General features: G+C 37.0%; 1 protein-coding gene across 1 annotated transcript in view; it reads left to right on the top strand.

The window, feature by feature from the left end:
* Positions 1-1,148: 1,148 nt before the first annotated feature.
* The window catches only part of NOX3 (NADPH oxidase 3), a gene marked incomplete at both ends in the record, with an annotated part of 32,991 nt that continues 18,184 nt past the window's right edge, over positions 1,149-15,955 (top strand). Inside the window, 7 exons of the mRNA XM_081314278.1 lie at positions 1,149-1,193; positions 1,526-1,621; positions 2,775-2,882; positions 4,807-4,891; positions 8,284-8,429; positions 9,555-9,736; positions 10,300-10,429. Of these exons, the coding sequence (XP_081170404.1) occupies positions 1,149-1,193; positions 1,526-1,621; positions 2,775-2,882; positions 4,807-4,891; positions 8,284-8,429; positions 9,555-9,736; positions 10,300-10,429 (792 nt within the window). The remainder of the gene's footprint in view (positions 1,194-1,525; positions 1,622-2,774; positions 2,883-4,806; positions 4,892-8,283; positions 8,430-9,554; positions 9,737-10,299; positions 10,430-15,955) is intronic.

The following is a 15,955-nucleotide window of genomic DNA, read 5'->3' as shown; positions in this document are numbered from 1 at the left end:
GGAGGAGAAAAGAAGGTCACCCAATCATAGTCAACCTTATTTCGCTTTCTCATTTTCTATCTTATGGTTTTTCAAAAGTTGGGGGGGGGGAGTAGTAGTAGTTATATTGAAGTAGTTATGGATATTTGTTACAATTAAATAATAACTATTACTATATAATGATACATTCATGTTTTATCATTAATGAATGGTCATCATTTCATATGGTAACATCTAATACAGGGGTCTTCAAACTTGGCCCTTTTATGACTTGTGGACTTTAACTGGGAGTTGAAGTCCACAGGTCATAAAAGGGCCAGGTTTGAAGACCCCTGAGCTAAGCAGAATAGACTTGTTTAATACTTGAATGGGAGACCAAAAGGGCTGTGGACTAGCCTGGAAAGTTGAGGGGGTTGGAATGGAGAAAGGGAATGTCAAACCACTTCCCTATTGCTGCTAAGAAAACTACATGGTAGTTATGAAGTTACCAGGAGCCAGGCTCAGTCTGAATGTTTTATTTCATTATAATACATATACGTATATATATTAATGTTTGAAGTGGGTTTGCTGGGCTTCAGAACTGCTGATCTCTGCTATTATACAGTGATCCAATTCAAGGCAATTTCTTTACTAGGAAAATGGAGTCGCTTAGTTTCTACACCACATATCTCAACATCAAAGCAGGCCAGCTTGACTGAGCCATCTGCTGTAATGCAAGGGGAAAGAGCTTCTGAGCACATGCAGCCATGTATAGAAACCCCCCCCCAAGCAAGGGGGCTGCTTTGATCAGTGCATCGCTTTGATCAAAGCCTTGCTGAAGCAAAGTTCCCCCCTTCAAAACTCCACACAGCTCTCTCTGCACTCCCTTTGCTTGCAGCTGGAAGAAGAACTCCAGGGCATCTCTAAAGTTGTTATTTGCAGTTGTGTAGATGACTGGGGGAAAGGGGAAGCTTCATTGATTAGAATACATGTGATATATTGCCTGTTCATTTCACAAATCACAAAGTCACTTCCCCTTGGAGATTGACATCTGTAGAAAGCTCTTCATTTATTCCTAGGTTGCAGCTCCAGTGCTGAATATGCTGTGCAGGGAAGATCCAGAGGACTAAGTTGGCATTACAAGGAAAGACCAAATCTCTCTCTGCTAGCACAGAACAAAGAAAATCAAGATGGGGATTTGGATTTTGAATGAAAGTTTGTCAGTTCTGCTTGTTGTAAGTATTTCATAATCAAGCTACTGGTTCTGATAAATCGCTGGTGTTTGGAGGGGAGTTCTTGAATTTTTGCTACATTTTTCAGGTTCAGCATGGTTTTCTCTAGTGTAAAAGTTATGGTGGTAAATAAAGTGCAGTCCTGATATCTGTTATTCACCTCCTGGATTTGTAAAATGGAAAAGGGAGGCCATGGAGAAGATGAAGCTGGATTTTCTGTTTTGTTTTTTCACATAGCCATTTGTGAATTTCTCAAAGCACTAAGGGAGACATTTCTAAACCAATGAACGTAAATAAATATTTGAAATCAACTAGCGAAAACTTCTCTGTTCTAGTTATTGTGGTTGGGGATGAACGTCTACTTGTTCATTGTCACATTCTTCTGGTATGAATACGAGGATGCCTACCTCTACACACGTGTTATGTTGGGTGTGAGTAAAATTCTTCTGAAATACCTTCTGCATCTTTTACTTATCTCTCCATCTGTTTTGTTATGCCAACCCAATCCGCTCATTTGCCCAACTTTCCACCACATCTTTGCTTCTGTATACACCTATCTCTTTACTTAGACCAGTATTTCTCAAACCTGGTAACTTTGTTTGTCCAACTCCCAGCATGCTGGCTGAGGACTTTTGGGAGTTGAAATCCACACATACCTTAAAGTTGTCAAGAAATTTATTTTAAAATTATTTCCCTTTATGCACCTGTCACCCTTTAAAAATATGTAGTTTCTAATGGGTCATGCAATGCATGTTTTAAGGTATGGGGCGGGGAATAAAAAACACAGTCTATCCATTATCTACAAACTCTTCATTCCCCACCTCAATACTTCTTAAATGAACCTACTATTTTGTCTTCTTCCCTTGCTGCAGAGGCCACTTATCCTGCCTTAGTAACAGCAGAGATAGATTTTCTCCGTGGTGATCTGTCCCTAACGTGATACTTTTAGGTCTTCCAACAGTACTAGTAAATCTGAGCACCTAAAGCTTTCCACTTTGCTGCTGGCTTGTTCTCTTCCTTTCCTTTTTTTATACCTTAGACTTAAAAGGCTTAGAGCCTTCTCCAGAGAGCTAGGCCTTCACACAATGTTGCTAAAGTAGGATTATTTGTTTGACCATCATAAGCATAATTTATTACCTTATTTGATATCTCTGAACTTAGTTGCCGTGCAGTAGGCCTTAAGGTCAGAAACATGACTACAAGATATTTTGCTGATACCGAATAGTTGGCCAACCTTTAAAAAAAAAAGGTTGCTGTGCTATTTAAGACTGAATGTCTTTGTCTCTGTCTTTCACTTAGATCAGTGTTTTCCAACCTTAGGAACTTGAAGATGCGTGGACTTCAACTCCCAGAATTCCCCAGCCAGCATAGCTGGCTGGGGAATTCTGGGAGTTGAAGTCCACACATCTTCAAGTTCCTAAGGTTGGGAAACGCTGACTTAGATTATACCAATCATTTTACCCAAGGTCAGCTTAGGAATTATACCTTCAGAAATAAAGAAAAATAATAATAATGATTTGATTGCTTTAGCGTGTGAAATTCTTAGTTTCACCTAAGTAACAGTTTTGTTCTCCTGATACCTAGTCTGCACTTGCATGGGCAAGAGCTTCTGCTACTTGCCTCAACTTCAACTGCTTGCTGATCCTCCTGCCAGTCAGCAGGAACCTCATCTCCTTCCTACGGGGAAGTTTTGTAAGTAATGTTTAGTGATGGCGGTAGTCCATCCGTTGTCTTTTTAACTCTTACTGCCATGGTTCAACATTTTAGTATAATTTCAGATTGTGTACTAGAAATGCCCTTTCTTGTTCAAGAAGAAGATAATCTGTAAGATTTAATTGTAAATGGATTACGTTGGTAAGCAGATGCTGGTAAGTAAATATCTCTGGAGCAGGAGTGCAAAAGGTGGCTTTGGGCCAGTCCTCTCTCTGATCCCAACCAATCTCAGAGAGGGGTTACTGTGGGCACAACATCTGAAGACCTTCTAAGTGATCCACCTTTAGCCTCTTAGAGAAAAGGGGGGAATAAATGCAATAAATAAAAGTTTATTGAAACACACATTATAACGGAGTTGATGCATAATATTGGCTTAGTCGAGAGGTGTTCCCACCAGAGAGAAGATGTTTCAGCTGTCTCTTTTTTACCATGACAACTTCCTATGTTCACTAAAAAGTGCTTTGAATCATGAAGTACAGTAAAGTTCCAAGAACTGGCAAAAATTAGAACTGGCAAAAATTAGGTCTCCCTTCTTTCATGGGCAGTTTCCTTTGGATCTCAGTTTGTTCCATGGAATGAGGAAATTCCTGCATTGTTGGAAAGACAATTCTGGATAGACTTTGATTAACATAGTACATAATAAACTTAGTCAATGTTACTTGCTTGTTGATGGAATAAAACAAGGAGAAAAAGATGTATGAATGCATCTGTTAGATACTGTATACTATCACTTCTCCTTATGGAAAAGAGCCAATTCACCAGACAAGAGTCACAAAGAAATTATCTCATTGTGATTTATATCTTGTCTGAGTTTATTGTTTCATTGTGCCTTATAACATTCATAAATGTGATGCCTGAAATAGGGTGATCTTGCCTAAATGAATAATGACCATGTGGACTTGTTTGCACCATATCTTCAACCTAGTTAATTCTTGTGGTTCACAACAAAAGGCTGCGATGCTAGTATGTAAGGCAATTGTATAGCAGAGAATTCACAGCAACCTTTCATTATTATCATTCACATAATTCTTTGGAAAAAGCTGTGATCTCTTATTTCGAACTGGTTAAACAATGTAATGCAGAAACTGCATATTTGCCAGTATAAAGTAGGTGCTAATTATGAAACGGACGAATTTTGGAAAAAAAAATCTGCAGATAGGAAATCGTTTAAGACATTTAGAAATAAAATGGACTGTTAAAAAAGATAGCCTTTTGTAACACAACGGTACAATAAATATATTTTTCTGCCTTCTGATGCAGAAAAATATGTCTCTGTGCTTTTTAAAAAAAAGTTTTAAAGAAAAACAGCTGTAGCCTATATCAATTAAATACATGGAAAAATCTTTTTTCCATAATAGAAAGATTTATACTTTTTCCAATAAAATTTTAACCAACAAAACTGTTGCTTTTTCAGTATGCAAACAAGTTATATTTTGGTGCTGCAACTAAAGGATTAACTTAATATTTAACCTCTTGAGTTGTAGGCTACATTCATATGATACATATAAAATTTAGTAAGCTATGTATTATCATCATTTACCAAGGATGTGTGAGCCTTGTTAAGCTATGGACTTTCCTCTCTCTTTATTCTGTCTTTTTGAAGTGGTTGTATATTTTTGTTTCCATTTTTATCAGCTGAAGATTACAAAAAAAAAATGGATAAACTGATTTATCCACATTTACAGTTCCCGACCAAGTCAGCTTCATACTATGGATTATGCACCTTGCTTAAATAATTGTGTGGACAGAAACTCTATTTTAGATTGAAAAACCTCTAATCTCATTTTTGTCTCATGAATTATGGGAAGGAGGAGAGGAATGAACACCACAGTTACTAAATTCAAGCTCAGAGTCATGTAAATGAAATAAACATGATTTAAAATACATCTTTGTTTTCATCAAGTGTTGCAGAACAATATTGAGGAGACAACTGGATAAAAATATCACATTTCACAAGATGATTGCCTATGGAGTAGCTGTAAATGCAAGTAAGTTTGAAAACATGTTGCCTGCAATATTACTTGTTTCTATCCGGGATCATACAAATTCAGCATATTAGCCACATGCTTGAGTAATTCCATGTACCTCCCAATGCTCAATTATTATGGATCAGTGGAAGTTAACTGTGGGGAAAAAACTTAGATTTTAGAAATATAATCCTATACTTATTTTCAGTTGGACTTAGTGGTGGTCTTAATTTTTTTCCCCAAGTTCTGTACTAGAGCATCATTGAGATTCTCACAGAAATATTTTTATAACCTATTAAGCTGATGTAGCTGGTTTGATTCTAAATTTTGTCAGCCTGTGATCTAGCCATAAAGGTACCATTACTAAAATCTAAAGTAAACAACAAAAAGTTAAATTCTGATCATATAGTATATCTTTATGATGGAAATTTTATCTTCATATAAGGTTTTCTTTTTTCTTCACTGAGAGTATGACAACATTAGCTCCCTTCCTACAAATTGGGGCCCTGGTCAATTGCCATCCCTGGAGTTAGCATAAAGGATATCCTACTGCAATGACTTTTGTTGTGATTTCTTAAGCGTCTCCTAGCTTTAGTGGAGTTGGATTTAATTCAGTTGCTTTGAAAATGGGAACCTATACAATCCTTATTACCACCATTCTTTTACATTTCTATTTCTAGCTTTAACTGAAATAGGAATATTTGTTCCTTTTGTATAGTGCACATGTAGATTTTATTTGCTTTATTTTCCAGCAGAAATACAATACAACAAAGATACCATACCACAGAGACAATGCAACATTAGGCCGTTGATCCACTTTGTCTAACATTCTGGTATTATATCATGGCCAACCAGGTATATTCAGGAAATTCACAAATATAGATGGGAGGACATTAGTCTTCAATGATTGTTCTCTAGCAGCTGGTGTTTAAGATATATTTTAGCAACTATCTCGGTTAGCAACCATTTGCAAATATGATGGTAATAAATGGTAACTAAAAAAAATCATTTTCCAACCAATGCGTGCATTTACAACCAAATTTCATATCCCCGTGTACAATGCATGCCTGAGTGAGAGTAACACTGGTGTAATTGTACGAGAGAAATGTATCTGAAAGCGACAGCAGCAAATAGTCTTTGCTGTATCTCTCTCTGTGTCTCTCTCATGTTTACTTCATGAGCATCTTGCGTAATGACCTGGTTGATAGAACTAAATGGTGAGTCAGTGTATTATCTTTGTCTTAAAAAGGAGTAAATTGTATCAATGGCTAAAAGCCATTGATAAGCCAATCCTCCTTGGTTTTGTCCAGAACTTTTTAAAGCCATCTAAATTGGTGGTTATCTGCATCCGATGACACCACCATCTCGAACAAATCATGCAATATAAAAAATTTCAAATCTTTTGTTTGATCAGTTCTGGATCAGTTCTGCATTCACTTTCAGTTGATAATGCCTAATTCTAACATTATAGGAATCTTAGGAGAAAAATATTCTTTCTATTTCCCACCTTCTCTGCCTGATATGCTTTAATTTGTCTCCACTTTGCCTACCTTTACTATCTTTGTTCACAGATCATACGGAACATTTAAACAATAAGATGAATGGTTCAGTCATTTTACCAAACAGGTGCTGATGTTTCTTGAATCTAATATGGCATAATTCCTATCACAATCAATGAGCTGATTTTTTGTTCTTTGTTTTGCTGAAAACCTCAAAAGAGTATGGAATTCAGAATATGTCACAAAGCAATACAATGAGATGCTTCTTTATCATGGACAGCAATTTATCAATTTGCTTTCATCATATGAATACATTCCTGAAAAATGTGCACACATTTCTTTTTCTTAATTAAGAACTCATTCCAGGAATAGAAATCCATTAATTTGACTTATTTTAGTTTTCTCTTGTAACAAAGTAAAAGTCCACCAAACTGCGTTGACTGCGCTTTGCAATTTAAGTTTAAGAGGTTAGGCATGAAAGTTATTCATAAAGCGGGAATACATTTCAGTACGTATCACTTTTTTTTAATAAGGACTGATATGGAATAACCCATTTTTTATTTAAAAATCTTACCTGAGGTGTATCCCAGAGGAATGAAAGAAAGAGCCCATGATAGTTATAGGGTCTACACGCTTATTTACCCATAATTTTACATTAAGTCTTTTAGAACCCAAATAACCAGGGTTGACATGCTCTGGGACCCATCAGTAAAAGAATGTCATGGCACCCAGGAGACATGCTGGCTCTTTGCACAACTATCCCTCCTGATGCCACATGGCCATGATCCTAGCGTCCCTTAGGAGGGTCTTAAAAACCTGGCTCTATCTCCATGTTCATCCTTTCCATTTCAATCACCAGTAAAGCAGCACAAGTTGTAGCGTTTTGATCAGTCTAAAACACCATGGACAGCGAAAGGATGCCAAGTGGGAGAGGGGTGACAGCAGAGAGTGACATAAGGGTGAAACTAGAATGTGAAGCTCTAGAACGTTTCTGGGGAACAAGATTTGAATCTTCTACATCTGAGCTCCTCCTATTTACAACAATGTACAAGTATTCCTCAATGTACGACCATTGTTTTGCTTAATGACCATCACAAAAAAGATTGTAAAATCAGGTCAGAACTTGGGTGACCCATTTTATAACTGTCATGACTTACAACCTTGATGGTTAGGTTCCATAACAGTCATAAGTTGAGGTTTACCTGTAAATTGACAAGTGAGTGATAAAATGGGGAATAGTAAAGTGGTTAATTAGAAAGTGACAAGCCAGTCTAACTACTATCCAAGACCTTCATGTTGTAATTCCTATTTTTTCTCTCTCAAATGCTAATTCTATGACAGTTGTATGTGTTTTACCGAGGATAAACACAAAGTAATACCAAATAACAAAACTTAATTCTTGCTTCATTCTTTCTTTGCTTACTGATCAGATAGCTAATGACTTGTAATTGCAGCTTATATAAAATCTTTCCATTATAATAAAATATAAAGTAACTAGAAACAAAATAATAATAACAGTATTGGTGAATATTTTCCATGCTGGCAAATAATATGTTAAAGCTGTAAAGCAGCAAAGCCAAAGAAATAGCCAATGCCTTGCCTATCGTGACTATCATGTGTATGTATGTGTGTATACACACACACAGAGAAATACATGTAATAGAGGCAGGATAGAGGTTAGAATTAGGAACAGGAAAAATCATGGCAGCATTTTGCATTACAAGGATAAATGAATAATGCTTCCATTCGGCAATAACGAATAAACCTATGTGTTATCTCTTAGTCAAGGAAAGAAAACTTTATCAAATGTACTGATTGACTATGGCAGGAAGATAGTCCCTCCTAAATTGATGTCTGCCTTATTCCAGTAATAACACATCATAATGTTTACTTTCTAAAAACCTATTTTCATAGCTATTCACATCATTGCACATTTGGTCAATATAGAACAATTTCATCTCAGCCATTCAAAACAAGCAGGAGACTTGCGGAATAAACTATCTGGCATTGGTGGAAGCCCGAATGAAAGTTACTTGAACCCCATCAGAAGCTATGACACAGTAGGTTGGTTTTGATGTTAGTCTTGTGGTTGATTAGCTTTCATTCATCAGAAAGTTTCCTGTACTGTACTCACAAAATACAGTTCAATGCATATCCGAAATTAAAATAAAAATGTTGGGAGCAGAGAAATGAAAAAGAATACATAAAATGGGGAATCAAGTGAGGGTCATTTTGCAGGGATATACAGTAGTAATCAATTATGCATAAGAATACAAAAATAAAAGATTTTGAATTGCCCATTGATATTAGTTGTTGATAATTTCTATATCAGGGGTAGGCAACCTCGGCTCTTTTATGACTCATGGACTTCAACTCCCAGAATTCCTGAGTCAGCTGACTCAGGAGTTCTGGGAGTTGAAGTCCATGAGTCATAAAAGAGCCGAGGTTGCCTACCCCTGTTCTATACCATATTCTCTTGAAACCCATGGTGACATAACTTTGATGTGAGATGGGGAATGGGAGGGAGATGATGATACCATGGCAATCTTCATGTTCAATAATCATTTGTCATTGTTCTAAAACCAGTACAAATGTACAGTTATTATTGCCAGTAAAATAATTTAGGCTGTTATCCTAAATTACCAGTGAGTAAGTTCCAATGGGCAGCCACAAACTTTAAACAATTAAATATTCATTTATATTATCTACAAGATTTTTCCCTGATTGTAATTGCTGTAAAAATAGGGTTTAAGACAGTAGAATCCAATCACTATACAGCATAGCCAAAAAAAAAATTGATTAAATTCTATAGATGCTATAGAAGGACATGCTTCCTTCTAGCATATTCTATATTCCTCTTCTGGAAGAATATAGAACCATGCCTATTACCCTATATTGCTTTATTCTATAATGCTATGCTTTCCCCATCATTAATGCCTGCTTCATTAAATCTTGTTCGAATCATCTATTTCCTTCAGAATACCCAACTATAGTATAATAGGGACTGCTAAGACAGGCTTGCTTCCTCTTACTGTTTCACAAAAACACAGGAACTGCACCCCTTGTTACTGATAGGTTTTTAGTATTACATAGAAAATAGGTTTTAATATCAATGCCCTGGGTCAATTAAATTAAATTAATATTTTTATTACACTATTAATTCCTATAAACCACTTTCCATTTAGAATACATTAGCTGAAATCCTGAGAACCATAGCTGGAGTGACAGGATTCCTAATTACTGTGTCGCTAATTCTGATAATGACCTCGTCTACTGAAACCATTAGAAGGTCCTTCTATGAGGTGTTCTGGTATACCCATCACTTATTCGTTGTTTTCTTCGCTGGCCTGGTAGTTCATGGGATGGGGTAAGTATGTATACATATATATAATAGTTACACAGCAAAATATTATTTTGAATGTCCAAAATACAAGATCGCCAACTGGGACTTATAGACTAATTCTGAGACCAAAGCTCAAAGCTTAATTTAAAGGAAGCTAGGACAGCCACCCATCAGTCTCATCTCTCTTTTCTTCTGAACTAATCTACCTGAATACATTATATATGATGTCTGGTGTCTGCCAAGTCACCATCAAAGAACATGGTGGCTGAATACCATCAGAACTGACAGCAGCCAGATCATCGAAAAACTCAAGGAAGTACTGCAAGATTGGAAGAAGTGGAGAGATCTGCCCCATAGAATTGTATCATCATCTATGCATCATCATCTGTGCATCATCTATGCATCATCATCTACCATAGCAAAATATAATATTATTGGAGGGAAAAGCACTATTAGAAAGGCTAAGACTTTTATAGAGACCTGTCTCAAATGTTCCTGATGTTTTAAACTGTAGAAAGGCTTTTTTGACAACCACGAAAGTGAGATTTAACTATAAAATACTGTTTAACTTTGTTATTTTTTTCTAGTCATCTTATCCGTGGTCAAACCAATCAGAGTCTGCTGGTTCACAATGTGAGTTACTGTAAAGATCACTACTGGGAGTGGGAAAGGTCAGCCCAGTGTCCTCTGCCCCAGTTTTCGGGCAACAGCCCTTCGGTAAGAATTGCAATTATATTATGATTATCTCATCATTAATGCTGTTTACAGACTTGTATAGTTGCCCCTCACCATATGAAAAGGGCTACATAGTTCAGAGGTGTTAAGTGACTCCCCAGAACATAAAACATAGAAGAGGGTTGGAAGGGAACAACTTGTTCTCTGTGTGAATGCCTGGGCAACAAAAAAATTAGCTACTAGTTCTGCTGAAATGTGCGAACTGGCTGAATCTCACCACTGGAAGGGATCCTGTAGGTCTTCTTGTCCATGGCAGGAGATCATATGGCATTCCTAAAGATCTTTCCTTCTTCAGATCAGAACTGTATGCATCTAGCACCGTGGTGGCGAACCTATAGCACGTGTGCCACAAGTAGCACACACAGCCCTGTCTGTGGGCACACGTGCCGTCGTCCCAGTCCTAGGCCTTCAGCTGGGTTTTATAAGACCTTTTTGCTTTAGGCCTCCGTCGCCGTGTGCAAAAAAAAAAGGTTCAATCAATCAATCAATCAATTTCAACTTTTTGCAGGAAAAAAAAAGATCTCGCAAAGTTGGAATTGATTGAACTTTTTAGTCCCACCCAGTCTGCCATTACCACCACAGCCACACCCACCCAATGGGCCACACCCACCCAATGGGCCACACCCACCCAATAGGCCACACCCACCAAATGGGTCACACCCACCCAATGGGCCACACCCACCCGGCACCTGACAATACACAAGTGGGTTTGGGGTTGCGGTTTGGGCACTCGGTCTCTAAAAGGTTCGCCATCACTGATCTAGCACATACACACGTTACTATACACCTCAAGAAATCCTATTAGAACACTTTGAAGCATCTCATCTTCAAAAGATGAGGTAGCCCCACATGTAGAACAAGGGAGCCCCAGGTGAGCTAAAGAGAAAGAGGGTTATAATCCATACGGTGTTCCCACTCCCACAATTTATAACTTGAGCAGGAAAATCAGCAGCAGAATTTGGTATTCAAGGGCAGCTAGCAAAAAAATTAAATTTTGAATCCTAAAGATTATCTGCCAGCCTGATGTCTTTAAATAAGATATTGTGGCTCTGTCCTAGAAATGACTGCATTCATCTCATGCTTACAAATGTGATTCTGACTGCATACTGCCTATATCTCCCAATCCTTTATATGAAAGTAATGAACTGTGACTCTCTTTTATCAATGCCCATTAGGATGATTTGATATATGAAACAGCTGGTAAACTTATCAAACACAGAAAGCATAATGCTGACACAAGCAGTCTGAATTGGCATTTAAATAGTTTTCATCATCATCTGAGTCATTTTTTCCCCCAAGAGGTATGTGCTGCAGTTAAGATCCAAAGCTGAAAAGGTCCTTCAGTGTTGGTGGCCAAATATGCTGGTTCTGTTAGTGCCTCCCAGTAGTAGTTATGCTTTTTCCTGAGCTTGCACTGAAAAAAATAAATGAATTAAAGTATCAATAGGGTGCATCAATATGTTTCAGAGAATAGCAATTGCCCACTGTTGGTACTACCAGCTTGAAAAAAAGGGTGAGTTAGGATTTCCTTTAAATAGGAAAATGTGTTACCCAACATCTCTGCCATTTTGTTGTTACAAAAAGAAACATAGCTTTTTCTCCTCCACTTTTATTTATTTATTTATTTATTATTTAAATTTATATACCGCCCTATTCCCGTACGACTCAGGGCGGTTTACAGGGGAAATTAAAATACATAGTATACAAAATTAAAATCAATTAAAAGTATTAATTAAATTACAGTCCCTGAAGTTAAACTAAAACCCAATTAAATTAAATTAAATTAAAACCCCTCAGTCTGGGCCAAACAGCTCGAAGAACCAGGTTTTCAAGTCCCGGCGAAATGAGCGAAGGTCGGGGGCAGTCCTGAGTTCCGTGGGAAGTTGGTTCCATAGGGCCGGCGCGCCCACAGAGAACGCCCTTTCCCTGGGAGTAACCCGCCGGCATTCCTTAACCGGCGGTACCCTGAGAAGGCCCTCCCTGCAGCTACTGAAATAATCAGATTAGCTTCCATATTCTGCAGGTTTCTGGGACCCTAAAGATCTGGAATTACAATCAAACTACTGCAAACATTCCTTTAGCTTAACTGGACAACACAAATAGGAATGTATAAAGATACATATTAAAAGTAAAACAATAACATGATTTAAGTTTTACCAAATTACAATTGCCTATTTCCAGGAGAATAGGTAGCATGAAACCTAAGGTAAATAACCATACACTTAAAAGATCCTAGGTTCACTGTAATAAATTGGGAAATTCAGTATTAGCAAAAGAATGGAATCAAATGTCTCTATTTGGAATTGTAAGTTGTTGCTTCCCCACTGTCACATAAAAGGTAGATGAAATGGGGTCATTCCATAACAAACGTTTTGCTAATGATGCTAAGAATAGCAAAGCTGTCTCTTCCTTAGTCTTCATCAGAACCTACCCAGGATCATTTAATGCCGTTATCGATGACTTGTCACACTGGCAAAAGGCACGTGTCCTAAATATAATGAATATAACTTTGAACATTCAACAGGGCATTAAAGGCTAATCATTTCCTACAAAAAGACACATTAAAGCAGCTCACTAAGGATCAAAAGAACCAATCTGAAAGCCATGGCTGAATGGTCAGGGAGGATGTACAATACTTTAAAATCCTTCACAGTGATTTTTATGTCCAGATACTATAAAGAAAAAGAAAAAAATAAGCTTATTATTCCCCCTTTTTCTTTATCAAGTCATTAGGTCAAAAAAATGTTCTATCAGTGACATCTTCCACCAGTGGACAATTTCTCCATCGTGGTAGGACCCATGGTGATTGATGGTCCTCCTATATAGAAGAAATTCAAAAAAGGACCATTCTTGAGACTTCAAAGGAGCGAATGTGATTTTGCATCCTCCCAAGTCTGCATTCGCTCAGTAGAATGTGTTGGAGAACACATTTCTACAGCAGGTGTGGTCAGAGTCACAAACCTGTGGTACTGAAAGTAAGCCATTACTCTGTGACTCATGCAATAAGGAGAAGGATAGTTAAGTTTGCCTTTCAAGACTTCTTAAATTTTCTTTCTTTCTTTTTTTCTTGTGCCTATACTGCTGGCTGCCAGCCAACAAGATAGCAAGCTGGATGCCTGCCCAGTGATAAGCAAAGGTCATGCAGAACCTTTTACCGATATCTTAAGATGGCAATTTGTAAACATAATCAAAAGACCTGGCACAGGTCAAGATCAGAAATCCAAACAAGTGACAAAACCAAAGGACGAGACAAGAGAAATGGTGGGGTTGGCATTTAGAATACTAACAACCATAAAAACACAACAGAGCTAAGGATTGAAAAGTTGTTCTTGGAGTTTTCTCCCCAGGAGTGAGATCGATAAATCAGCCATGCCAAGCCTCCACCTAGTACACAGCTGTGGGAGTTTACTCAGCATTAGCTTTTCTGCAGCATTGTTTCTTAGCAGGTCTCATCAATCTATACAGCTTTACTCTTGGGTGTTGAATCTTTATTACACATCTCTGCTTATGACTGGGTGACTGGACTTCAGGATCCGAGAGACTGTCAATGAGTATAGACAAGACATCCTGGGGACTTTCTGGAACTACCTCAAGAGTAGAATTGGGTTCACCACTACAACTAATCCCTAGATGCTTCTAACTCTACTTCATTCCCATCTTCCACCTGATAGGATATATTTAACAGGGCATTTTACAACATGAGCATGATTTCAAACTAATGAAGGGCCCTGCTCTGGGAAGAGTCTGAAGATCCCAGCTGAAAGGAGAGGAGATCTTCATTTGGATCATCAGTCAAAGGTTCTGCCCTCCTGCTATTGTGGGATTCAAATTTAGAATCTGTGGTGCCACTTTAAATAGTCTAGTTCAGGGACAAGCAACTTACAGCACTCCAGATACTGCCGAACAATGCTTTCCAACATCACTCACTATGTTTCCAAGAACACTGAGAGTAATCTTTTAGCAGGCACTTAGTTTTGCATCAACTTACCTTCTTTTTCTCCATCCAGAGAATCATCAAATCAATGAAATCCAACATCTGTGCCCAGTATGGCCAAGTGTTTGTTTAACTCAATTGTTTCTGGTTTTTCCATGAATTGCGCTCACATACCCAGAGAGCAGAGTCTGAGATTAGAGTTAGCAGAAATGAAGTCACCAAATGAAGGGTTTGCATTGCTTCCCTTGAGGGAAGTGGGCTTGAGTTGCATAGGGGAACATGCTTCCAGGTAGTTCACACAAACTTGGATTTCCTATTGGGTGTCCCCAATCTAGTACCACTAAGTCGGGTAAGAAAAAGTTAACAGTTAATGTGAAGCAGACCCAACTGTATAACCTTTTTCTGCAAAACCTGCATGGTGACCCCTGGAAATTGTTTGGGCTAGCCTCTAGAGCAAAGCTATATTAGAATGCAACCATTTTCATTGTCATCTCAGTATCATTAATGAAAATTTTCATCAAAAATTATTATTAACTAATTATGTGTCAGTGCTATAGTTTGGAAAGCCAATATTAATATTGGGAAAAGGAAAATGAAAAATACTGAAAAAGATATATGACTTTTTGATAATATGTAAAAGATGCAATCAATTTTATTTTATATAATTATTTTGATTAATTAAACAAGTCACCCTGTTAAGCTTAGAACTAGTAGCTTTCTATTAATTGAACAGACTATTAAGGGATATTAATATTCTGTAATTTATTAATACTATTAATATTCATAATAAAAATATAGATGTGAAAAGTAATCCCTTAATTTTTTTAATCTGAGTAGAAAAATCTGAATTATAAAGGAATAGAAAAATGAGTAAATAATGGCAGTTTATAAATGATTAATCTAGTTTTGTTTCATTTTTAATACATACTAGAATAATTCTGTTTAGGGTTCAGATGTATTGTACAGTATTATATTTATTTCTGTTCATATATACATTAAAAGGAAATTTAAATCTATTTTCTTTGGTGTAATTGGATTGCAATTTGGAGAAATTAGATTTTCTATATTCTTTGCAATCTAAAAATGCTACCATAAGCCTTTTTCCAAATATTAATAGGAAATGCTTAAAATGAATAGGCATGCTTGCACATCTAAAAAAATCTTTTAAAAAAATCCTGCACATTCTATTATATTTAATTATCTAAAGCTGTTGTACTTTGAACTGAACAGAATTACCAGCTGATATATATACTCAGCTAAGTAGCTTTGATCAATAGGATGATCAGTATATGTAACCATGAAGCTGCCATATCTGGAGATCTAAGCAACTTAATGTCATAGATCAGCTGAATGTAATCGCTGACAATAAAACAGTCTAATCAATTAAATAAAAATAGATTATTTCAGCATAACAGTACTTTCTTGGGTCAATTTCTGACCGATGATGAATTATACCAGAAAACTCTGCTGATTTTTCAGTAGAAGCAGAGAGAGGGGAAAAAGCAGTTTTCCTTTCTTAAACTGGTTATGCCAATTTCAGAAATGCATATGTAGGTTGAATAGAACTCATGGAG

This window comes from Vipera berus (genome assembly GCF_964194415.1).
Source record: "Vipera berus genome assembly, chromosome: 1".
Taxonomy (NCBI): Eukaryota; Metazoa; Chordata; class Lepidosauria; order Squamata; family Viperidae; genus Vipera; species Vipera berus.
This window is presented reverse-complemented; position numbering and strand designations above follow the sequence as displayed.